Below are 26,930 nucleotides of genomic sequence, written 5' to 3' on the forward strand. Positions count from 1 at the left end.
GGAAAATAGATAGATATGGATTTGTACTGAGTAATAAATAATACTATTTAAAAATACGAAGAAAAGTTACAAGCATATAAACTGAATAATTGTTTCAGATGTATGGAAAAGATCGTAGCCAGAACACATATATAATGCTCCTGACCTATATTTTGTCTTCAAAATTTATGAAATGGTTGTTTTTACTATGCCTTCCTGATTTTTTTTGACATAATTATTGAACCTCTGATTAGATTTTAATTTTGTTAGGAAAATAATTATATCAAGGCAAACATCGAGAATAAATGCGAGGTATCATTTATCAGGCCTTACTTCACTCAGTTCATATAAAGACAACGTGCACCGCGGAATAAATTATGTATTTAATGCAGGTTTGCTGAAGCAGCTTTAGCTTCGACACTGATTGTCTTATCATCAATCCTATCAGTGCCATTTGTAATGTTACTATACAGACATGCTTAAGAGTTCAACAAAATGTTATCATTAGATACAAAAGACTTTTGACTTCTTTACAATAGAGAAGAAGGCCTTCGTAGTGTAATCAACAAACAACACAATACGCTGATAAAGAAAGATAAAGCGAGAGATTAATAAGTAAATTTTATGCTTCGGTTTTTTGGGGGGCGTTGTTGAGTTCTTGCGAGAGTATCACCGGTTTGCACAGCAAACACGTGTTGACGGAACCCTTCTCTCTCTTTTTGCGGGGAAAGGATATTTTACTCTTTAGTTTCCAATATGCTGGATTTTAAATCTATAAGAAGTAGGTACAGGTTCATGATTTTGATCTAATGGTTAATTTCATTCTTTATGCATAGATATGGAAATTAATAATGCAAGGAAAGTTAAACTATTATTTTTTCTGACAATATTTTACAATTTGGTCAGGCATTTAGCGTTACTTTAAAAGTCTTAAAAATTAATTAAAAAAAACAAAAATTTTCAAAATAAAATAATAGTTGTTTTATTAATTCAATTAATTTCATTTTAAGTTATTGCCTCACCTGGAACACAAGAAAGTTATTATTAAATATTGCTATATATATTATATTTTGTGCTTAGTTAAGTGAAAGTTTCAGCATTAAAATGTATAATAGCAAATATTTTTTATGAGGTATTTTGTTGTACTGTAGTTCTTAACTGAGCACAAAACTTTGCTAAAATAAAATAACTTTAATTTAACCATACTCGTTAAAGGACTAGACGTTCAATAACTTAGTATATTTAACTGAAATTGCTCAACTAACTTTGTACAATCCCGAGTTCGAAATGGTTTTGAATATTATGTTATTCGATAGTAAAATAAAGTTACATTTGAGCTAAGTTAAAAATCTCTATTTTTTTAAAAGGACAAATTTAGAGCTTTTGATCAAACTGTGATTTCAAATGATTTACAAGTTCGCATTCGTTTTAGAGTTTGCTGTGACTAACAAATTTTAAAAACGAGCAGTACATTTCTAATCAGCAAAGTTTTTAAATTAGATCAGACACAAAAACATTAAAAATTATATTTTATGAAACACTGCTTATTACTATTTTTGATGTCACTGTATTAAAGATAGTTATAATTGATGAAAACCGTTACAGAAACCTCATGGAATAAATTATTACTATAAAAATAATAAGCTTCATTGGAAACTTGAAATAATAATTAACGTTTTATATTTGGTTAAAAATTAAATAACTGAACGCAAAACATTGAGCAGCGTGCTATCTATACATTAACTCAAATGGAAATTGATGTGCAAGAGTAAATTTACCAAGCATTTTAATTAGTTTAAGCAATTTTCAAGATAGAAAAATTAATTAATTTAAATGCAGTTAGGCCTGCTGTTTATGATTAGAATCTTGCATTAAATAAGCCGATTTGATTTGCATTTTGTGTTAGGATCTCAGTAGCAGATATAAAGCTTCATTTTCTATCACAGGCGCTCTCGATCTACAAACGAAATCTGTGATCTGTAGAGACTGTTATTTCTAGCCTCATTTAAATTTTCCTTTATTGCTGTACCTTAGGGTCGGCACAATGTTATAATCAGACTATAAATCAGAATAATGTATTAAGAAAATAACAGAAATTTGTAAACAGCTATTCTGAAGATAAATTAGGTAAAATACGCTCCATATAATATAACTTATGTATTAGTAAACAGGAACTCTACTTACAGCTTGCCAAATATTACTTTTGAAAGTTTATACTACAGCGCTCTTTAAAAAACAAGAAATATTTTATTCATATAATGGTAACGGGCAATAAGCTTATACAGAATGCCAGCTTCTCTCTACATTATGCACTATGGGCGGATCAAGAATGCGTTATATGGTAGAAATGTTTAGGTCTTATTATGATCCCTTTTTTTTGAAAAAGTGAATGTTTAAAAGTAAGTCATATTTATAGAAATGTTGATTCAAGGATTGCTTTCTTATTTGTTTAATTACAGTTCAAGCTTAAGTATTTTTATTTGAGAATTTTTATTCAAAGAATAATTATAATCCATATTTAAAAACATTAAGAGATAAGTATGAAAAATTAGGCTTATTAATAAAGGAAAATAATTAGTAATTGCGTATACGTATTTGTTTCGTATCATGGATACTAAGCTACATAAATGAGATTAAAAATGTTCATATTATATATTTTACATCACTAATGTCAGAAAAACATTTCACTATTTGGTAAAAGTATTCATCTAAAGAGAGATTACATAGTGTATTAGTGAGCTGGGAATATGACCACCGAAAGCTAAATGGCTAATAGCATATTCGGATTTAAATAGTTTTGAGAGCATGCCAAACTTTTATCGGACTTTTTGAAATCTTTCTCAAAAATAAATTTAATCCTTTCGAAAGAAAGAGCATACTAAGAAGTATTAAAAGCGTATGTTGCAGGAGAGCATTCTGTGGTATAATGGCGACTGTATAAGAATTTGTGATTGTACCCTGAAACTGATATACTCCCAGTCTTACTCTAATCAGTATTGAGATATTTATTTTCTTGAAATATGAGATGGAATACATTTATTGAAATTAACCAATATTTGTAATAATAATATTTATCGGTATTTATTATTATTAATGAGTTTATTAATGTTTCTTTAAATTTGAGCCGTACCGTAGTAGAAATGTAAAGAGTTTTCTTCTCTTTAAACAAAGGAAACACATGTGATGTGTACTTAATTCTAATTCTTTTGTTCTATAAATTTATTCTTATGCATCCAGTAATTGTTGTAGTTTTTTAATGATTTTTTTCAAGAAATCAACAGAAAGAGCTTAGTCTATAAATGTTTACTGTTTATTGCTTTCTGTCTTTTAAGGAGTATTTGTAAAAAATACTGTTTAAGTTGTAGGGAATCTTATATTAATAAACCAGTTTTTATAATTTCAGCCTTTACTATAACTTCTCTTTTCCGCATTCACTTTGAAATTAGTAGTGTGTATTTAAGCTGAGGATTTTGGATTTGAGAACAAGAGTATTTCTGTTATCACGTGCGCCATACGCAGCTAGTTTCTGTAAGCTTAAACAGTTGTAATTATTCGGTTTTGCTATCGCTCGCTGCTGATACTTTAATCTTAAAGCTTTTGCAGAGTTATTGAGCCAGCTTCTAGTATATTATTTAATTATACAGTCCTTGACCATTGGTCAACGTTTAATCTAATCTGAAGTGTTCTCTTTATTTGGTATCACCACGAGTTGTAGATGTTGTACCACAAGATCGTGCATTTATGTTCCATGTTCTGTTTAAAGGAAAAGGTTATTTTAATGCTCTCGAGACTTTGCTGTTGGTCTCAGAGATAGCGAAAACTCGCTTCACGTCTGTTACTTAGATAGCAGTGCAACAGAATTACTAAATCAAGTGTAACCTTTTAAAGTATTGCTTTTTCTAAAGAGAAGAATCAATCTCTTGACAAAACACTATTAGTTAAAATTTTTCTCCAGAAAATGTATCTGCATATTCTTTCAATTAATATGAGGAATTCAGCTGTAAAAATGATAATTAGTAGGTGTAGCTCCATACGTTTGTAAAGTTATCATTTGAAACTAATAAGTTATTGATAATTTCGACACTTACAATAAATTCTCCTGTGTATCTCTTCATGAGAATGCAAATCAGTTAGTATTTAAGCTGGTTTTTTGGATTGTAAGAGATAGCGAGTTTCTGCCTTTCGCGGTACGTTACGTTAGTCCTTGCCAGCTCTGATATAGTTATAATTACTCGCCTTTGCGTTATTGCTGCTGGCATTTGAATTTGATACGTCGAATAGAATTTATTTATTTATTTATTTTATTTTATTTTCTTGTTTGTTTGTTAGTCTGTAATATTGTGTTAGATGAGCTTATTTAGTTTTGATTTAGTATTTTTCTTTGTTGTTTGGGGGGGGGCTGGGTTACTGGCTGCCCTCGTTTGTGGAGATACGGGCCCCTTCTTTTGAGCTATGGGGACACTTGTGTCCAGGTGGGCTGAAGGGAGCCTCCAATTCTTACAATTCTTACTCCGAACAGAAATTCTGAGTCAGCTTGGATTAAAACTAAATTGTGTAGATTTTAGCTATTAGCCTACGTTTTAAATTGATATTTACTGTTTCCTTAACTGACTCATCACGAGTTATATTTGATATTGTTAACATAAGAACGTGCGCTTATGTTCTTATTCCCGTGTAATAAGAAAGGTTGTTAAAACTTTTTCCATGCCTTATAGTTACTTAGAGAGATAGTTCGCTTTACTTCTTACAGGTTTAATAGTTACTGAACACGTAAGAACACTATATCTTTTCGAAAGACGCAGAAGTATTGTTTCATGTCTAATTGGTATTCTAATTGCCCCTGGCAGCGTGTCGGTTAAAGCTGTAATTTAATACATTAAGTTGTAAATATCTGAGCTTAGCATTGTATAGTGTTATGTTAAATACTCGGAATCTGCTGGAAGAAAGTAGTCTGTCAAACAATAACTTGATGAGCATAAAACTATTACTTAATATAATCATCACATAATGGGCATATACGATTAAGGGAACTTGTTTTTAATATGATAATCTACTAAATATAAGATAAAATGATGCGAAAAGTTAAGTAAATAACAAAACTCAGCTGTTATTTAAAATGAACTTCAATAAAAATAAATTCATTTCAAAGGCAGGCAGCTCCGTCTTTAGGAAGCGAAATATTATTCAAAATAATATATAAAATTAGAATTGGTTCTTCATTACGAGCAAAATCATTTCCTTAATAATAAAGCAATCGGTGCATTTCTTCACCATAAAAGCACATTATTCGAAACAAACAAAATCAGTATTGTTTCTTTGCCAGGAGAGAAAAAATATTGTCGACAATAAACTCAATTAACATTGCTCCTGAGGAAGAAGCAAACATTATTCTTAATAATTAGCAAAATAATTTTTTGAGTGTTTTCTGTTGAGATGAAGGGGTGTTTGTGTTTATTAAATTAATTGTTCTGTTTCTTTGCTGATACACTGTACAGAGTATAGTATACAGTTATAGCATAGTACGTGTTTAATTCAAGCAAAGCGCACGAGCGTTCCATAATCAAAAACAGTATTAGCCAAAAGATCACTGATTGTAGGGATCCTAAGGACTCGTATCTTGCTTTCCTGCCACTAACGTCCTAAAATAATTTCGAATCTGCAGGTTTTAATTAGCCCACTTTGTCAAACAGTCACAAATTTCCAGCTTTGTTCAAGATATGAGCCTAAGCCCATTACTGTACGGTGTTCTTTCTGCAAACCTCTATACTGATATAATAGCTACAATAACATTAGTTTGCTCCAAAGACTATGAGAGCATGTTCCAGAATGTAAAATGAGAAGAAAAATCTTTTATAATATTTTAAATATCCTTCACGTGGTTTATAGCTCAGAACTGCCTATTAGCGTCGGAGCCGTAAAATTACTAAACATGGTACAAGTTCCTTCCGGATTCAAATCTCAGCGAACGAAATGGGTGCATGTTCATTTTTGTGGCTTTCCCCATGTTTAATGTGAATACGAACTAGTTTCCGATAAAAAGTATTCCATGAACGCATTCCAATCTTTAGTTAGATAGCTCTCGTGTACTGTGAAGTGTTAAGTAACCTACAGTTCAGTGTTTAGGAACCAATACTGATTTCTAGGCTTTTCCACAAACACCATTTATGAGCATTATTTGGAAATAATCTGCAGCTCTCTCAGTTCCAAGTATAAATAAAAATAAAAGTTAAACTCGAATGAGTTTCTCAAACAGTCGTTTTTATCTGATAACATTTACAACAAAGAGATTAACATTTCATTGTTTTTTCAGCGAGAAAACAATCTATGTCTGATAAGTTTATTTGTGAATCAAAAGATATTTCTTGTGTCAGAACTTTTCTCCGTGAATAATATGTCAAATAAATAAAAGCACTTAAATATATAGAAAGAAAATATTGAAAGTAATATTAAAGTTCTGATCACCAGTGGAAATGATACTCATTACTAAATATATATAGTAAACAGTACTAGTCTAGTTTGATGGCATGACTTGAAATGCCTCGTTTACTTCGAGAACCATTTGGCCTTACATACACATCGTTTCTGTTATTTATATCAGTAATGCCTCCATTAAGTTTATGTAATAAAAATGTCGAAATAATATTTTTTCTTATTTACGATTGGATTATATTTAATTCTTTCAATATGCTGCTGTCTCAAACAGAAAAACTTCAGTTATCATGTCAAACAATTAAGACTCGTTATATGTAACCAAAAATTTAGAATTGATAAAAATTTAAGATAAAATAAAAATAGAGAAACTAACTCTAATCATGCAGCAAGGATACTATCGTTAACTGTATATTGGGCTAAACTAAAAAAAACTACTGATAGAGTTTAAGTAGATCGACTATTAATAATGAAAGGCACACAATCATAGACCTTTCATTATGTACAATAATAGCCAATACATTTTTATTTTTCTTTCGACATTAAGTTAAAAAAATCAAAGGTCAAAAACTAAATTTGCATAGTTAATTCAAATATATGCATTCAAAATATCGCAGAATAAAAATAATTATTACAACACAATAGTGTAAAAAATGTAATTTAAAGTTATTGTACTAGTATATGCTATCGTATACCATACTTAAATGCTATGTGCATTAAAAATTCAGAAATTACAGAAGGCGCGGTACCGTTGCAATTACCTTGTGCTCATTCTCTGCAATTATTCTAACGAGTTTTTTGAAATTATTTAATATAAAAACTTTTCTTAAAGGTCATAGTTAGTCTTATAACTGTGAATGAATTATAAAAGAATTATAGTTATTTTTCCAGAAAGGAATGGTCATATGTTATGTAGTGGAAAATATATGCGTTAAAGTCAGATTTTTCAGAATTGATAACAACTGGAAGAACTCTTTCGGAAAGACTTTTATTTGCTTTTGAATGTTAAGGTGAATTATCTCAACTTTTCTGATATTAATACTAATCTCATATTTTGATGCGCATTGTTTTATGTCTGGTAAGCCATTTCATTTACCATTACATTTTTGGAATCCATAACTACATAAACAGCAAAGTTCAAGTTTAACGTCTTCGTTTGATGTTATTAGTTACTTATTTCTTTTAATTATTTTTATCATTACATGACAGCATCTATAAATTTATCTATCGTACGTAAAGAAACAGAAGTAACGAAAAAATAATATGACTCCCAACTTGCATAATGAAAGAAATTTGAGGAAACAAAACTTTGGGGTACAGTAGTCCTAATTTATAACCTATGGTTTAAGAATACATCAGCTTCGATATATTGCATTTTGATTAGGGTTTTGGAAAAATGATACAACAATGAGTTCATCATACTGATTCTGAAAAATCTTTCCCTTTTTCAATTGCGATTTCAAGGCCGGAGTTTCATAATGACTAGGACCTTCAGATAGATTTAACTGTACCTCTGTTTACTCTTAAAGAAGATCTTAACCTTTTGAAGACGGGATGGCCATTATAGTGGCCATAGAGTCCTCTCTTTGAAAAGACGGGGTTGTCCACTTTAGTGGCCATGTATTTTTTCCCCATTTTCCAGGCTCAAAAGTGGGGTGAAATGTCAAATTTGACGTCCCTAGGGTTTTAACCACCTATCTCTTTTAAAGGTCTTCCTTTTGCGACATAGATGCACCCCTTTGAGAATCCACTAGACACACAAGAATCTTTGTTGCAAATAGGTGGGGATTTCTTAAAGGGGGGAAAGCATTCGGTTCAAGATTCCCCGTCCTTTGGTAGCTTTTACTGCTACTAAAGCCCGGCCTCAAAGGTTCCTGTAAGCTGGGCGTCATAGCGATTAATCTCCAGTACGTAGGACATTGGCTATATCACCTATAGAAGAATGATTGGTAGTCTGTACGAAGCCAAAATAGAGCACCACCTTCACTTGAGACATAATGTAGAAGTTTTGCTGTAAATTGGGATAACTGGTTTACATGCTTCCGGCATTTTTATTAGGTTATAGCAGTAGCATAGTTTAAGCGTTTTCAATACATCAGTCTGCCAGCCAAGTAGCAAAACGCGTAGCTTAAATATTGTCTCTGTGAATCAAAACAATTTGTTCAATTATCAGTTATACACGAGTTTGCTCTTAATTTAATCGTTAATGTACATATTTCTGGAGAAATTTGGACCAAATGGAAGCTAAGTGCAACTTTTAAAAAAGCTAAAAGCCTATCTGGTCCGGAAAATAAAAACATTTTACAACATTCTAGATTAGCACAGAATTAACCATTTCTTATGAGCATTGTTATTTTTAGCATAATCATTCAAAATATGTAGACAAATGAATACAGGTCCTTCCTTTAACATAGGAATGTTATTTACTGTGTATTTTCTTTTAAATTAATTATGTACCTCTATTTTATTTTTAGAATGGTCCTCATTTTTGGCTGTGATATTCGTCTTAATAAATCAAACACATTCTGGTTTTCATGAATTTACCTGCGAGAAAAAGGAAGGTAAATATTTGATTATTAGTGTAACATAAGGGTATTGTTGATGCTGCAAACAAGAACAATAAATTAGTACAATTTTAATCTGTTGCATTAATTTATGGTTGCTACAAATATTTAATTATATTATAATGTTTTTTAAGAACTACGTACTCAGTTTGGAACAAAATACATGAACTGATAACATGTTATCACTGTAACTAGTTTTGGGTTGAATTGAATTTGCGAGGAGTCAGATTTAGGTCTCAGAAGAAAGTTTAGAAAAAATCAAGCCATAGTTTATTACTAATATCTAAAGAAAATGAGCAGTGAACTTCATGAAATAATCTGGCTCACGTTACTTCATTAAAAGGGGCCTTTGCACATGTCGTACACAGAGTACCCAGAAACATTGTCGTGATTTCTGGCTACTCTATTATAACGTTGCGCGCCTACAACTTGCACGCAACCAAGAGGTGACTGTGAAAACTTGTATAAAAGATAGAGCCTTTTGAAGGGTTTAAGTCCCTTTTTATTCAACGTAATAAATTACAATTGCGTCCTCTTGACGCTTACAAACTGTGCCCACTTGGCAGTCAAAATAAAAATAATAACCTGAAAAGAAAATAAAGACAAGATTCTAACTACGAGGCTCTCTAAAATAGCTAACTCACCGTGTTTTACAATACCGCTGCTAATTCAGCAGACTTGAAGCTCACTGGAACAATTTCCACTACTTCCCGCCAAGCACATAGGCCGCAACGCGGGGTTCTTCAATTCTCGCTAACTACCTCCGCGCTCGCTAAGTAAGAATATCACTCTCACCGAACTTGTTTCCTTCTATTTAAATCAGAATACTTCCGCTGATAATTTGAATCCTTGCGCGTTCTACTCAAATTTACATATTCTGGCATTGGCAGTTCCAGGGGAAAGTAAGGCTTGACAGGAAAGATAGTTTAAACTTAAAATAAATGTTAGTTAAAATAAATATAAACCTTACACTATATACCGCGATTACCATACATAGTGCATGCCATGTTCCGGGTCTCTGAAATGATGCCTTTGAAGACGTATGACAGTAGTGAGTGTAGTCATTTGCCACGGGGAACAAAGTCCAAATCTTTATTAAATTTCGTAAGCTTAAGAAAATAAAACGCAATATCAGTTGAATTAAGTACATCAGGTATGTCTTAAGACGTAGATATAATCACACTACGTGACTTAATCAATCTGAAGTGTCCGGAGTCTTTGAAGGAGCAGGCATTTTACCATTGGCTGTTACCCGATCTTCCGTCTAATAAATGGTCAAAAATTTTCACCCTGACGCTCGAGGAAGAGTGTTCAGCAAAAACTACTAAGTTTACAAGAAAGTTTATCGTTAAGAGTCTTAATTTGAGTTTTTCCATGGGTATTTCGTCTTCTGGCACTTCTTAGTAAGTTGCAGAATTACTTTTAGAAATTTGTGGCTCTTCTTATCTGTGTTGTCGTAGTCTTCATGTTGAAGTTTCAAATGTGGCGAGGTTTTCAACCTGGTAGAGATTTTCTTTATGGAAGTAGGTAGGGGAGAGGAAGTCTCGTCGCTCATAGATCGGAATCTTTTCTTTTGAAGTTATTTCTAAATTGAAGTTAGATTATAACTAAATAGAAAATTATACAATGTACTTTCTTCTTAAATCTTTTTACGAGCACTAATATTAAAATGTGATTATTATGCTCATTTAAAACACATTGAATTATAACCTTTTATTGAATTGCTTTTAATCATTTTATTTATAATCTGTTATGTATATATATATAGAAGAAAATTACATCAAAAACAATTTCTAAGGAGTGAAATGTGAGACTCGTACGAGAGCGTCTTTTAAAGAAGGTTGAGTGCATTGCATTTAAAGATTAAACTTCAGATTATTTCTGCTGATTAGTGGACGGATATGCAAGTATTATCAGAAAACACAGCTGATCCAGAAATGAACCTATATACAACAAAGGTGAACGCTTTGGATCTTTGAAAGGCATGATCTCTTGTATTTTACTTTAAGTAGAGTTTGATTAAAATCACATTGAAACTCATAAGTATCTTTAGGTCTTCTTTTACAAACATCTGTTATGGTTTTTTTATATGAACCATACTGACATTCTCTCAGACAATATGAAGAACAAAAGGCGCAGCTATGCTGTCTTAAATTCAAATTCACTTTGCTATTGTGGTGCAAAGTGGTAAAGACCAGTGGAAGAGTGGTAAAGACCGCTGAATACTAAGAGTTCGTTCTGTCTTCTATCCGACGCGAGCGGACTGGCTGCATATTTGTTTTTTGTGACTTTTTTTCATGTATAACGTAAATATGAGCTAGTTTTCCTCAGAAAGTTCTCCACGAAGGCATCGTTCTCCTTAGGCAGATAGCCCTTGTGCATCCTGGAATATTCAAATACTCCAAACCCAGTTTGTTCACTACTCAGTTAATTTGTGACTAATTGTATTATCTAATAATTTGTGTCCCTCTCTTAGTGGCTTATCTTTGTGTTTTCACCTCCATTTTCATTCTCTTCTTACCTTTTTTCACTAGTTCTTAGTCACTGTATCTACTATTAAGTGTTTGTGCAATAAATATTTCATCACTCCTTTCTTTGCACAGCCACTGATATAAATTTTCTTTGAAAGAATCAGGAATCATTTCTTCAAGACCTGATTCTTTATTGCTTCTTCAATAGAATAATCTTCTTTTATGATATCGGAGCTCAATTTCTTCAGTCTTGAAGAATCATTTAATTTACTTATTGGAAATCTTTAGTAAGGAAACAGTTCAGTATATCTGCTGCTTTTCTAGCTCAAATATGCGAATGAATGAAAAGCGTATTAAAGATGAATCTTGAATGATTTTTGATTAAAATCATTAGTAAAAATGGTATGTCAGAATTTTCTTTCGGAATGATAATATAAAAATCCTTTATTTCAGATATTAGACCTACACTGCAGTAGAAATATTGGAAAAGAAGTAAAACAAAATGTAGGGAAAGCTTTATATTCAAATATTGAACATGTGAAACAACCCTAAAGTTTAAAGCAAACATTTAGAAGCCTTCAGTTATTTTTCTAGATTTGCTCTTCAAACCTTAAAAGACCTCCAGCCATTTCCTGTAGCTTTGATAAATATGTATATTGCTCATGAGAGTTTTTTCCCAAAGTGCTCACGTCTCGAGGTCTCCAGAAATGTTTCTGTTTTTGGCAAAACGCCAATGCTATCAGCGCAGCAACGGTTGTCCATCCAAATGATAGAATTGCAAGAAATGCATTATTCTTTATCATTGTAATAATGGTCTTTTAAAAGATTTCTAAGTATTTATCAAATTAAAAATACTGATTAGCTTATCTAATTGTGTTTTCTTGAACGTCGGAGTCAATTTTAAGTCATTATTAATTTCTCTCCAAAAATTGCGAAGTTCATTTGCTTATTTTCGCTGAATGAGCTTATGAGCAAAAATGAGCATTCATTAGCAGAAATTTACAGAATGTACAAAGTATGTACATAGTTTACGGAGCAAAGTCTGTGCGAGCAAATGAAGTGACAAGTCATCTCAAAATTCTTTACAAAGTTCAGTTTAAAAAATTTTAATTAAATTTCCATTTTAACCATCAATGCAGATATTTAATAATTAAATTTGTTTATACTACTTTATCAGACTTGTGGAGCCCATTATTTTGCATACATTTTGTTTTTTTACAACTATCGTTTTCAACACCTTTTCTGTTTTTTCTTTTCGCATTTTCTAAAGTAGCTCTGCTTTGTACCTTTCTTTCTTTTGTACATTCTTAAAAAAAGTACTCTATTTTTAGAATGTTCATATAGCTATATTTCTGTTTTGATTTCTCATCCCTTATGGCAAACATTTCCATGCATTAAAATCGCAAGACTTTATCAAAATTTTACTTGATTTTTTATTTTATTGAATCACACATTCTAATGGACTCCTACTCTCGCCAGTGTCTTCGACAGCCACATCCACGTCAGCATTCTGTGTCTTGAAACACCTGTCCCATAATAGTGAGTGACACAGTTACACTACATCCATGACGATATCCACATCAGTACCATACCCAGGACGAAACGTAGCTTTAGCTTCTACTGCTGATTAAACAGAGCGGCAGTATGTTTACTCTTCAGCACTGCGCAGATGCAAAGGACAATGCAAATTTCTCAAGAATTTCAATAAGAGTCATCTATATTGATAATTTTAATTTGTCATTTAATTATATACCTCTTTTGTCAAATACGTGACAAACTACAAAGAACAAGTATACAATAAGTTTGTTTAAAATGAAATAAATAAGTGAATTATAATAAAAAGTCATCAGAATTTAAAGTGTGCACGTAATGATTTAGCGAACAAAAAGATTCTGAGCACAAATATAAAAGTATTCACAGGGTGCTCGAAAAATATCAGACAAAAATGTGAGCGCAGATCTGCACATTCTAATGGTGAGTAAAGGAGATACAGAGCGCTATTGAGCAGAAGAAAAATTTCCCTTCTCTCAGATCATCGATAAAATTCATGTCAGTTTACTTAAATCATATAAATAGAGTATTATGCTTTATTCGCCCGAGAATTTTATATGTAGGGGCACACTGTAAATATTATTTAAACATTTATCAATGCTTTCTTAATAGGTTCTTCAGTACCATCTATCCCGAATACGTACTCAACAAATATTAGAATAAACTATCCAAATGAACATCGTACAGTTGAAGTAAGAGAAGTACGAAACAGGAAAGAAAATAAAGCTGCCTTAGAGTTCTGGGCTCACGAAGGCCATGTCAAATACATTCAGAACGGCGACCAACTGCTTTTTATAAACTTTACAATTGACGGTAAGTAAATATACGTTCCATTATATCATTAAAGAACCTTTTAATTTATAATTAACTAATTACGAAATTTAAAAGCAAATTATTGAAAGCTAATAATGCAGCTTTACGTAACATTAACTACTGTGAACGAATATTACCATCGCAAATATTTTCTTTAAGAGTGTTTCCAGTTTATTAAATGCAAGATGGGGATTAAAGTTTTTTTCCCTCAAACTGATGGTTTTTAGATTTTGATTTCTCGGAAAGCGAGCTTTCCATATATGACCTCTACATAGTGGAAAGTGGCTTTTCCATATGTGGTAGGGATAACCTCGACGGTTATGTATTTAATTCCTCCGTTACCTTGAATTAGCATCTCCAGAAGCCAAAGGCACAGAATTTTCATGCATGGTCAGCTAATACTCGCAAAAAACAGGCGTGTTTTTATTGCATTAATGTCCTAAGCTCACACTATCACAAGGAGACTAGACTTATTTATTTATACAGTCGGCTAGACTGTCTCTAGAGCGTTACTCGTAGCTTTAGTTAATTAGCATTAGTGTTTCCAATAGAATGGTATCAACGAATTTTCTACGCAGTAAAAAACATATCTCGTAACTAATGAAGTACCATGCTCTACCTTCATTTGTGTGAAGCTATTTATTAAACATATTATTTCATTCAGTTTCTGAGCATGTTGTTTAAAATTCATGCATATTAGTATATTCGTAGCATATTCACTTGAATATTTATTATCTGTGTATGCAGTTAGTAATTACGTGTAATCTGGGTACCTAAATCTGCAGCTTTTGTATACATAACCTGCATTAGTTCTTGAATACTGTAATCTCAATTGTAATTATTGCTTCATAACTGCAATGTATAAATATTTGCATCGATTTTATCTGTAATTATGCATACATCCTGCTGTTATTGTATTTGTATGCTAAACATTTACTGTAATAAGGAAAAGTGTATAAAATAGGTAGGTTTTACATTACAGAAATATGTAACACACTACAATTTGCAAAGCTTATTGTAATTTAACATCTATAGCATTTTACACTTTTAATTTAATTCCGTATTTATTGACATGTACTTTAACTGTGACAGATAACAGTAACTTATCCGGGGTCAAGGTAAGCCGTTATCAGCACTTTTCATTTAGTCTCGATAGTTCCGGGTCCTCCTCACCCGGTCATTATCACGTTTCCGAGGACATAACACTAATCGTTATTTATGCCATCGCTGGGACGCAGCAGGCTGATGAGTACCTTACCCATAGGAATAGTTTTTCTGTCGATAGGTGAAAATAAATGTAAGAAAATATTTTAGATTTATGTGACGACGTGGTAAATAAAATTCCCACTCCGTAACAATGAACAAGTACGCGGTTCTGAAAAATGCAATTTTATAGCTAATTATTTATTTTTCCAGGACGTCCCTCTTGCAAGGTTCGATCAAAAAGCAATGCATGGCTTGATGGTACATTTGCGGGTCCCAGAAAAATATTTCAAAACGTGCTTAATGTGCTATTCGACAGAAGCAGCTACTATGTTGCTGATGTCACTCTGGAGAATGGAATATTTCTTGCTAAATTTGAAGCGTGCTTATCTAATCCAAAGTTGAACATCTCTTTGGGATTTACAGGTAACTATTGGCAGTTTTTGTCATAAGAAAAGATACAAAAATTCTTTCAAGTTTATGTTGTAAATAATCTTAATTTAATGAAATTTTAAAAACTTCTTTGAATACTTGAGTTAAAGTACCAATTGAATTAAAATAAAGATTTAAGTATATACACTAGTAACAGATCAACTAATTACTTGTTGAGAATTTCATTTTTCGCCTGAAAGAAATTATAATTTGCATTTAAATGTACACGCTCAGTCTAAAAATAGTGTATGAGGGGATAATCAGTGCATGGAATGAAATTGAATCCGACATATTTAACACTCTAAATTGAACGAAAGATAATTATTTATTTATGGATCTTATTAAGACCACGAACTTTTCGTGCTATCCGATAATGAAAAGTTTTGAGTTCATGTGGTATTTTATTTCTTTTAACAAAAGTGCATTTAGGTACATGTAGAAATCTAATTTTTGAATTCTCATCTTTTTCATATTTTTAAATCTATAATTTTTTATATCCGGCGTATAACGCTCACTTGTAAATTTCGATCTTATTTTTTGCATTAAAAGTGCGCTTTACATACGGTATGCATAACGTGTCTCGGATCCTCTCTCTTAGATTATGTGAAAACCTATTTGAACAATTATAATTGATGTAAGATTCGAAAGCAGCATCTCAAAGCTTAAGGCTTATGATAATGATCTTTTGCTGACAAGTTAAGATATGTGTCAAGGGAGAAATTTTGGTATGTTAATCTCTTATGTCGCTAACAGAGATTTAGCATAATTTAGTTGGAAATTTAGGATATAGTTCGCTATCCATAATATAGTTCGTTACAACTAATTACAGCTTTCATGCTTATACAACAGAGCTCATTTAAAGGTTCGCTAAGGTTCTATCGAATCTCTCAGTGCCCTTAGCAGCCGAAAGCACATGTTCACCATTTCACGTTGATGATCTAGATCTGTATTTGGAGTAGCTGGTATGACCTTTGAAACCTGGTCCTACATCAAGAATGAATCTTCGTGACGTCAAGTAAATCGTTCCGTCTATATGCCGATTTATCCGGAGAAAAGGAAAAAATGGGTTATAAATAAATTCTTAATAATGTAACATAGGTAATTAAGATTTATTCGACGATTACTTCGACGTAGATTCCTTTAAGATTTATTCTTCGAAGATTAATTCAATGTAGATCTTTTAAGTCTTAAGCATCAAATTACATAACTGTGAAATCATAGGGACGTGAAATTTTAGTAACATTTTATAAAACTGGAAACTAAACTTCTTCGAAACTTTAGAAGTATATTGATATATTGTGCAAAATTAATGACATAAAGTTTCCATTTAAGTTAGTTAGTTTTGATCAATTTAATTTTGGATCTTAATGCATATTGATTTATATTCTGTAAAAGTTTTGTTTTCTAATTATGAAACTTTTGCTTAGTAGGAAATTTAATATCAAGGCGTACCATTTTAATTTATTCTTATTTTTCCTCGTATAGATCCGGCCTGGATCCCATCCCATAGTTCCGCACTGAACAAAGATACAACTTACCCTGCAATCGTGGAAGCAGAAATGGATTATGTTCAGATGACGGCACTTTTTAGCAATTTCAATCCGGTTATGCCTAATGACGTTGAATTTCAAGTAATTATTCACATTCTATTAGAAATAACGTTAATCCAAAAGAATTCTCTTAAACTGTGCAAAACATTTATATGCGTTTCTTATAAAAATATAAAAGACCTTAATTGCTCATGAACTGATAGAAAAGTCTGAAGAGCATTTTATCTTCCAGAAAGGGCTTTTTGAAAAGGAATCTTAAATTTTTGTATAGTGTATATGCTAACATTGTCTGTGATAAGCAGTCTTTCCTTGCGATTACAATTTAATACTTTGGAATCCATTCCTGTCAAAGAGAACTGTGCAAACCTTTTTTTTATCATTTAACCTTTTTTAACCATACTTATCCTTTTTATTTAAGAACTAAGAAAATCATCCCATGCTTGAAAGAAATATGTAGAAAAGTTTCGGTCTTTGGCTATATTAAATGCAATAAACTGTATTAGAGGTTTACACTAGTAACTAAAGATTTTGAATGTCCACCCAGTGCGGTGTTTTCTTCTGTAAAATATTACTAGAAGAGAGAGGGAGAATAATTATTAGAGAAATCAAAATTCCGTAATTTTATCATGAATACAAAAAGCACTGTTTTAAAAATGAAGATCTCTTGTGTAACTCTAATACATTTTAAGCAGCTTAATGAAGCTGTTTTAATAACTTGGGAGATATTATGCATAAAATTCTTATATATCTTATAATTATTATATAAAATTAAAAGCCTTGAATTTTTGACATAGCGTTCGTTTTAACAAATAAATTCAAAATTCATCTGTAAAGAAATCAGTCAGCGTTCATTAGTTGCGATTTTTTTTTCTGTAAAGCATTGTTAGAGAAGAGGGGAATTAATGTTAGAGGAATTAAAATTTCATAATTTTACCACGAATTAAAAAACTACTGATTTTAAAATCAAGATCTTTTGTATAATTTTACTACACATTAAGCAAAGTAGCGAATCTGTTGTAATTACTTGAAAAATATAATGCATAAATATATTTTCCAAGTAATTAAAACTAAATATATATCTTCTAATTATGTTAATAATATATTTTCTAATTATGACATAAAATTTTAAGCCTTGAATACTTGACATTGCTCTTATCTTAGTAAATAAACGCCAAACTCATCTGTAAAGAAATTATCATTTTAAAATAAATGCTCAATATTGTATCATTATTTTATTTTACTTTCCTCCCATGATTTTGATAATAACGAAGTTAAAATAAAACAGGACATTTTTGCAGTAGTTAAAAGCATTAAGATTATATAAATTAATGTAATACAAGGGTTCCTAGTAAAGGAAAAAACAGTTTGGTTAGACGTTACAATATTACACTTTCTCACAGATGGCTTCGGCAACATGCCTTTACATGTTATTTGTGTACTGCATACTATAAAATTTATTATTATTATTATTAACATTAATCAAGAAACGCATTACAAATATTCGAAGAAGAACTTAGAAATGCTTTAAAATGTTGTGATTTCCAATCGTAGAGTTGCTTTAAGTTTACTTCGAAAGCTCATCCCATCGATTCATCTGTGGCTGAGACGTAAAATCGTTGAACACTTCGCAATTTGACCCAGGTTGACCCCCAGCGAAAGTTGCGTGGTTTTCCCTGCGTATAATGTGAATAACAGTTAGCTTGCCTGAAAAATCTTCCATAAAGGCATCCCTCTCTTAAAATCTGAAGAAATTTAAGGGCAGTTTTCTTGTTATAATAGCTCAGATGCATATGTTCTGATTTGTACTGATATGGTTGAACCCAATTAGTATTATTTAACATGTTGATATATTAGCTTCAAATTAATGTTTCATAAAAAACTCATAACATTTAATATTATCATCTGCATTTCATTAAAAACATTAAAGCCAAGTAAGAGAGAAATTAGTTAGCATATACATTTGGTGCATAGTCTAAATTTCACTTTGGTTCCCAAACCATCAAGATTGTTAATACTTGAAAAACACTGCGTGAATTCTAACTTGATGCATGGCGTACTTTTATAAAGGCGTTGATGTTAAATTAGGACAGTATTCCCATATCTCTGATGCAACCTTATCAACAAATAATTTGTAGTTATTAACATTTGCATTCTTAAATTTAAATGCAGTGCTATTTATAAATATCTGTTTTTATAGCATTTAAATTTCCGATATAGATAAAGCATTTCATTAATAAATAATTACAGTTTTATAGTCCCTTGATGTATTTAATTACTTTAGTTTTTAATTTATGAAGTATTGTATATCAGATATGAGTCAGGTATCAGCATCACTCACAAGGAATGCGAATTTTTTTTCAGCTTTGATTTAGAGGAACTGTTAAGTCAATTGGAAATTTACTTACAAGCAGGTATAAATTTTAAGCGAAAATGTAAAAATCATATTATTTCTGCGTGTAAAAGCAGAAAACCATCCACCATTGCTTTTAGCAGAATACACTTGCAGTTCCGTTGCAACTTCCTTTGTATATTTTTTACAAATAAAATGCTATATATTTATGTAACATATAATGGAGGCATTTATAGAAACTCTTTGAAGTTCTCAAGCTTTAATGCATTTACGTTTGATTCCCAGATTTATGGAAAGAGTTTGATAGATTAATTAATCTATTAGTTTCGTAAATTTGGTACTAATTCCTTGAGAATAAAGCACTTACTTTTTTCTTGAAGATGACTGTATTAATTCCTTTTCAATAATCAGAAAATTCTGATAATTATCTTTGAAGTAATCGGAAAAATTCTCACAATTATATTTTGAGGCAATTAGTTAATTCTGATAATTATCTTTTGAAGTAATCATAAAAGTTTGATAATTATCTTTTGAACCAACCAGAGGATATCTATATCTATTTTTGAAGAAATCAGATTATTCTGATAACGATGTTTTGAAGTAATCTTAAGTTATGATAATTATTTTTGGAAGTAATAACTTAGTTTTGATAATTATCTTTGAAATTAAACAGAAACTTCTCATAATTATCTTTCTAAGTAATCGGATAATTTGGAAAATGGTCCTTCATAGAAGTTAGATAATTATGATCATTGTCTTTTAAATTAATCGTAAAATCTACAAAAACTACAACCAAAACAGTGTACAATTGCCTTCATCTTATGCCTTTTTATATAGCGCAAATTAATTATACTTTTATCTTGAATTAATCTTCAAAAATTAAACGCCAGCAATGTGCAGTTTTGTGCACTAGTGAAACATACTATCTTTAATTTACCAGAACTCCTCTGAAAAAATTTAACAACACAGATTGACACATAACAGTAAATATATATTTATCTCCACGGCTGCCAGGTAGCAGCGCTGCTTTATAACCTTTACATCTCATATGCACAGAACGGGAATTTTAAGTTGTAATTATTGCATTGTTGGTAAATTCATTTATGCAATATTGGAACATCTGATAGTGATTCAGTAAACTTGTTTATGGGATGTTCTGTATGTCTCAAAATCTTTCTGTCAATTACATCATTCAAGAAAAAATAATTTTATCTTACTCTTTTTTTGTTGTGCTTATGATAGCTGCTTCTATCACCAAATGTTGTAAATTTTATATGTTTTTCCCTCATTTGGACGCTGCATTCAGTAGGCAAAAGAAACCAACACTTTCAAGTTTTTAGATAACTAAATAGTTCCACAAATGATAAGAACACATGATAAAATTTAACACATTAAAACTTGGCTCAGCTTAATATATAAAAACATAAGCGCAATAACTTTCTGTTAAATTGTCGTCCTTTAACAGAAAAGCGATCATTGAGATGAAACTATCTAAGGAATCTAAAATAGAATTCCACACATAGCATGTTTATTTATTATGTCATACACCATCTTCAAGTACAACAATCCTAGCTAAAATTCTGAATGTTCGAAAATAATCGAACAATATCATAACAGCTGGTATATGCTCTTTACCTAGAATTTAAACTGTATTACGAGCTGTATAAATATAGTAATTAAACTATACTTAAAATATATTTATAGAAAGAATGGAGACTATATCCAAAGTAAATGGCTGATTGTACACCAAGGTCTCGAAGAAAGGCGATATTTGAGTAAAGCAGGGAGTTGGGAGTTATTGAACAATGATGCGAAACTACTGTTATGTACTAGAATTTTAAAAAAATGTGTACGTTAAAAGAAATTGCTTATAGTATTTTTCAAACTGTAAAATGTCGAATAAGTCTAACAAATATGCATATATCTTTTCCCAGCTTAAAAATTCCTAAGAAATTTAAACACGCTATTTTAACCTCAATTGAACATAATATACAATTAGAACGTTAATGCTATTTTAATATCAGTCTTCAAATTCTTTAGTTTGCATAAAATTGCTATTTCTCTTTTACTTCTGTTTTCTTTCTACCTATACCATTAAACTGAAAATCAATGAAAAATAATACTTCATAATCGAGATATTTCGAAATGCAACTGTAATATGGCATAGTCGTAGGTACAAGTCTGTAACATGGCATAGTCGTAGGACAGGCTAAACAATATCGCAGTATCTCTAAACTGACGAAAAGGTTAGGCGATATATTTTGATAGGATGTAAAAGTTTGAGTGGTTTAAAAATTTGCAAAACTTACCGGTTTCATGGAACATTTGTGGGGACACGTATAAAATAAAACGCGTAAAGTAATAACAGCGGTTAAATAAATAAGGAGCCTCACTTGTGAGAACTTGTATAAGATATTTAGTTTAGAATCAATGCCTTACTTTCAAATTGTTTGATCTGGTATCACAGTTACAAAAACAGTCCATGCACTTTATTTTCTCTAATGCTGAAATTGTTTCATAATATAACTGCATATAACTTAGTTTTGATAATCAAATTTTCAAAAAAGCGGGATAATTTTGATCTATATTCGTAAGATAAAATGAGAATAAAGTAAGCATTTGCAGATGCACATTTTATTATTTTCTACTTTTTTAAGCTTTTGTTTTCTTTCTTCTAAAACCGTGCAAAAATTATACATTCCTGTATTGAATTTTCTTTGAAAAAGGTTTAGTGACTCTTTATCTAAATGCATTAAGATAATTTTAGATTGAACGTCAAGTCCAAACTAAAGTAAAAAGTCGATTTAAACTGAAGCAAATTCTTTCATCCGAAGAAATCTCCATTTGCACGTAATTCGTTTTCCAGCTATATTGGTAAGTCTCTTCTTATGCTCTACCAGCGAAAATAAATAAAGTGAATTGTTTTTTGAGATTAAATATAGGAAATCGGAATCCTTCTCGGAATAGTCTTTATTTATTATTCGTGGTTTAAAACTCAATGATTTAGTGTTTCTGGCAGTCGAACATTATACGCCAACTTTTCGCACTAAAAAGCGCCCTGAGTCTTAAACCGCATTTGCATATCTTGGGCGCATTATGGAGTTTTTATTCAGCTCCTTCTGGACAGGATAAGGCAAGGGAGAATAAATTGTAAGGAGGTGAATACATTAAGCCGAGAAGATTTCGTCAGGAGTTTTGAGTTGCTTTGGCTTCCAGATGTACTTTTGTTTTACTATTGAGGTAAAGAAAACTTTAATAAGTCGTAATTCGAAACATGAGCAACCGCATAAGAAGCTTGGATACATCTGCTGAACGGATTGCGTTTGATATAAATGACACTGAGCATTATTTATTCCAGGTGGTGAGGCTCTAATTTTAATCCAGGGTCATGTAATATCTGGGGCAGTCTTTACTTCTTTTATTTAGACGTGCATTAATTGCGAAAATAATTTAAGTGTAAAATTTATTATTTATTTGCATCCTAAGAGAAAACTAAGGCACGGCAGCTCTAGAAATCCCATTAAATTGTTTCATTTATCCTGAAGTTCCATAGTCGCTAAAGTTATGTGATTTATTCCCTAACCGCAGACTCATCAAATCCAGGAAACAAATCTATTATTCCATAAAACTCTCATTTTTCAATTTTTATAATTATAATTACTGGTTCGGACACTTTTACTAGTATACTTGAATGTATGTAAAATGCTTGTTACGTTTGGTTAAATTACATAAAACTTCAGCCTTCCATAGCAACAGGGCTTTGATGACAACTACAGAAATTTTTGATGACGTGAAGAAGAAGAATATCAGCTGGTCAAGAGCTTTCACCGAAATTCCAGTGTGTTTATATAATGTACCGTCCCCTTAATCTTGTTAAGATGAACATCTTTTCTTTTTGTTGGCGCTTTTGTGATTGACAAGCTATCGCAACTGATCTATGACCAGAGGTGTCATGGTCAAATTGCAGCAGCGAACAATAATTATTTGCTTTTTCTCGTCAGGCAAATCAACGTATGTAAATCTAATAGTATTTCTATTGCTAAATCAAAGTATATAATGGAAATACTTCTACCACGAAGATATATTTTGTGATAAGTGTTTAAAACAATGCTTGTTAATCTAATAATCAGTTGATAACATTGATAGTTTTTAATCTGTAATTCTAAGAGTTAATTATAAAAATTATAAATGTAGTCTGTCATGGTCATGATCTGGCGACTTTCGTTTAATTTTAATTGGCTGTCTCTGATCGAGACTATAGGCAGGATCAGCAAATATATCCCATATTAAACCTTATTTGTTTAAGATGAAAATCAATGCGAAACTTTTTTTCCAATGCTGGAGGTGTTAGCGCTTATATCTAAATATAATTTCTGTACTTTCATTATTATACTCATCAATTACAAACTCACATAGCTGACTACATTATTATGAAATTTAGTAGCAATTGAAGAAAAAATTTTGTGTTGTATAGAAATTTACTATCATTTATTTGGAAAACGCTTGAAATAGTATTCTTGTCTCAAAAGGACATTGGACATTAACGATGATTGGATTAAGTTACAAAAGTCTGGCTATTTAAAACAATCACAATAAATTAACTTCGCTCAAATGTCGGTATACTGAACGCGAAGAATATTTTTAGTCTTCCCTTTTTCCCGAATAAATGGCCCCCGTATTGTACTTGTTAGATGTCTCTAGTATAATGATATGCTTTGTTGTATAAAATCAATTTGAGCGCTACTTGCTAAAAGTAAAGAAGTTATGATATTTAACCCGTAGCGAAGCAAAGTTAAATGGCCTGTTACAAAGTTGTAGAGCATCATTCAATTACCATAAACCAACATTAAGAAAAGCTCTAGTGTTTAATAATTAACAACTTAACATCATGAAATATGAATAGATTAAAGAACTCGCTGATAATAAATATAGCTATAAAAGAATTTCTGCTATACTTAATGATATCACTTTCATATGAGATGATTATTATGCTTGTCCAAGTTTTACCGGACAGGCTGAAGTATTAATCCACGTGCCTCGCTTGACGTATTCATGCTTAGCATTGGAATTGTCAAAGCATTTGGAGGACAGATATTTTTTCAAAGAATTCAAGTGTCTAGGCCTGCAAAATCTAGGACATGGTGCTTTTCTGCGCTTATAGTCTGTTTCAGGTGGCTGAAGGGGCTATTTGTGTTGAAAATGGTTTCTTCAGTTGGCTTGATAGAATGGAAAACACGGTGCCATTGCTGTCTAGGTACATATCTGGTATTTTGTTTGCGATAGCAGCCATATCCCATATTAAAGCTTATTTGTTTTATTTGAAAATCAATGCGAAACTTTGTTTCCAATGCTGGACGTGTTAGCGCTTATATCTAAACATAATTTCTGTAATTTCATTATTATACTCACCAATTACAAACTCGCATAACTGACCATATTCCTATGGAATTTGGTAGTTTGTTAAAATTTGCTTTATCATAAAATGTTATCATCTTACAATACTGATCAGATGATAAGGGCATAATCTGAACTTTTGAGATGATTTGCATGTCCTGCATTGCAAAATTCTGTGCTTTATTACCCAGATAGCTAAAAACATCCTCATTCTAATTTACCTAAACATTCGGATTTTCGAATTACGTGGGATACACATTTGCTCTTTAAGCCTGAAAGCGAGACTAAAAGTTACGCTCGTGGATTTCACCTTCTGGTGCGTAAAAACTTTGAATAAGTATTATTTTAATTACAAAGGATGGGGCATATCATCAACTATGTCAAAAATTCAAGTATAATCATGCTTTGTCAAAGCAATAACTTTTAAAATCGATTTTACCCAGAGATGTATAAGTGGAATTTTTTGTGAGTTAGTATACTTCTCTGTATCAATCCGCGGTAATTAGATGATTTTGTACAATGTTATAGTTGACCTTTTTCTTTCTTCTTGTTCCGTTCAAAAATCAGATTAAACAAGTTACTAAATTTTTTCTCAAGGAAATGCTGACATTTTATCTATCGGACCTGTCTGCTTTGCTAAAGACACACCTCATTTGTACAGTGTATAGCCAAAGGACCAGTATATACCGAATTACCATTACTTATTCCCAAACGCATGTAACCATGCATCGGATTAGAGAAAAGTGAGCGTGTATAGAATGAACATACAAACGAACATGCTCGTTAAGAGCATAGAGTAATGTTATGTTCAGCCTCAAATGGCTTTCTGTTAGTAATGCGTCTGATATTAGCGTGGGCATGGTTGATCGCAGTTTGCTAGTTGATTGATAAGAGTTTGATAAAGGATAAATTGTGAGCACACTTCATCTTATTATGTTTAAAGGCATACAGGTTTCCGAAGGTAACTGCATATCATTGATGAGAGAGCATAAAACAGGGACACGACGGCGAAACTAGTATACACCAATTACTAATGAAGTGTATGGCATCTGAATTTAGTGTTGCGCAGATTCGTGATGAAGGACGAAACGTGATGCTGCGGGTTTTATTGTGATGGGAAATTTTAGGATCCATTATTTCAGTAAAACAGACCTTGGTAGCTGTTTGACATCTTGAACGTCTTCGCTCATCAAGTTCACCCATTTATGTCAACTATGTTTTTTTCTGGTGATGGCTATCAGCAGCAGGACAGAACCCTATGTCACTCATTCAGAGCTGAAAATAACTGGCTTGAGAACTCAGAAACATGATGCTGAAATTCATTTAATGCTGTGTCCTCTAGAGTTATCAGAATTGAACCCAAACTAACATAATGCGTTTCAAACAGAAAAGCAAGCTTGCGTTATATCATGACTGCTTGCATGGTTAATTGGTTAAGCGATTATGTCAAAAACATCAGGGTTCTCTATCTTTCGAACCTTGCAAAATGATTTCTCGACTGAGTGATAAGGTAAGTCCTGTGAGTTATTATGTAGATGATTATAAGTTGAGGGCTATTTGCTATACGATTAAAAGGCATTTTTGACAACAATCTTTAAAATATAAAGAATAATGCCAAAAGAGATGTTTGGTAACATTCTTTAAAAAAATGAAGAATTACGCCATGTGTCACGTGAAATGTAAAGAAGTGCTTACTGTGCGAATTAATGTCAAGTTAATTTTTAACGCTAATAATGGGCAAATAAATTAAACTTATTAAGACAAACTTAAAAGGACGGTACAGCTTCCTTTTATCATTAAGAAATGTTTCAAAAATAGCAAGTGAATTTCCACAAAGAGGTATATTTCTTTAGACGCTTAGATGTTTCAGAAGTGGTTAGCAGTAACTAAAATGTAATAAACTTATATTCATGTTTTACTTTGTTAACCATTTATTGCATTTATTTTCTGATAAATATTTTCAAACATTTTCAGCCTCCTGAAGATGTATATTGTGAAGGACTCAAAAGCGATAGAAAAGTGCCTGATTTTCCAAAATATTTCAGCTTTGATGCTGAAATAATAAAATATGAGGGTTCACAAGGTATTGCTCCCGTAATCACACATCGTTCTGTAAGTAAATAATTTTTTTCATAAACCTCTCACGAATACTTAAACGAATATCTGCTGTCTATCGTATATTATTAATATAATA

The 26,930-nt window shown here is 31.5% G+C and overlaps 1 protein-coding gene across 2 annotated transcripts in view; it reads left to right on the plus strand.

Moving 5' to 3' along the window:
* The first annotated feature begins 603 nt into the window (after nt 1–603).
* The window catches only part of LOC118184111 (uncharacterized), a 305,486-nt gene continuing 279,159 nt past the window's right edge, over nt 604–26,930 (plus strand). Inside the window, exons 1-6 of one of the 2 annotated variants that reach the window (XM_085809488.1) lie at nt 604–760; nt 8,883–8,969; nt 13,607–13,807; nt 15,224–15,436; nt 16,928–17,073; nt 26,711–26,848. In XM_085809488.1, the coding sequence (XP_085665614.1) occupies nt 736–760; nt 8,883–8,969; nt 13,607–13,807; nt 15,224–15,436; nt 16,928–17,073; nt 26,711–26,848 (810 nt within the window). In that variant the 5' untranslated portion in view covers nt 604–735. The remainder of the gene's footprint in view (nt 761–8,882; nt 8,970–13,606; nt 13,808–15,223; nt 15,437–16,927; nt 17,074–26,710; nt 26,849–26,930) is intronic. The other variant, XM_085809487.1, reaches the window with a different exon arrangement.

Source organism: Stegodyphus dumicola, chromosome X2 (genome assembly GCF_044657685.1).
Source record: "Stegodyphus dumicola isolate Sdum_Otavi_A_Nest chromosome X2, ASM4465768v1".
Lineage (NCBI taxonomy): Eukaryota > Metazoa > Arthropoda > Arachnida > Araneae > Eresidae > Stegodyphus > Stegodyphus dumicola.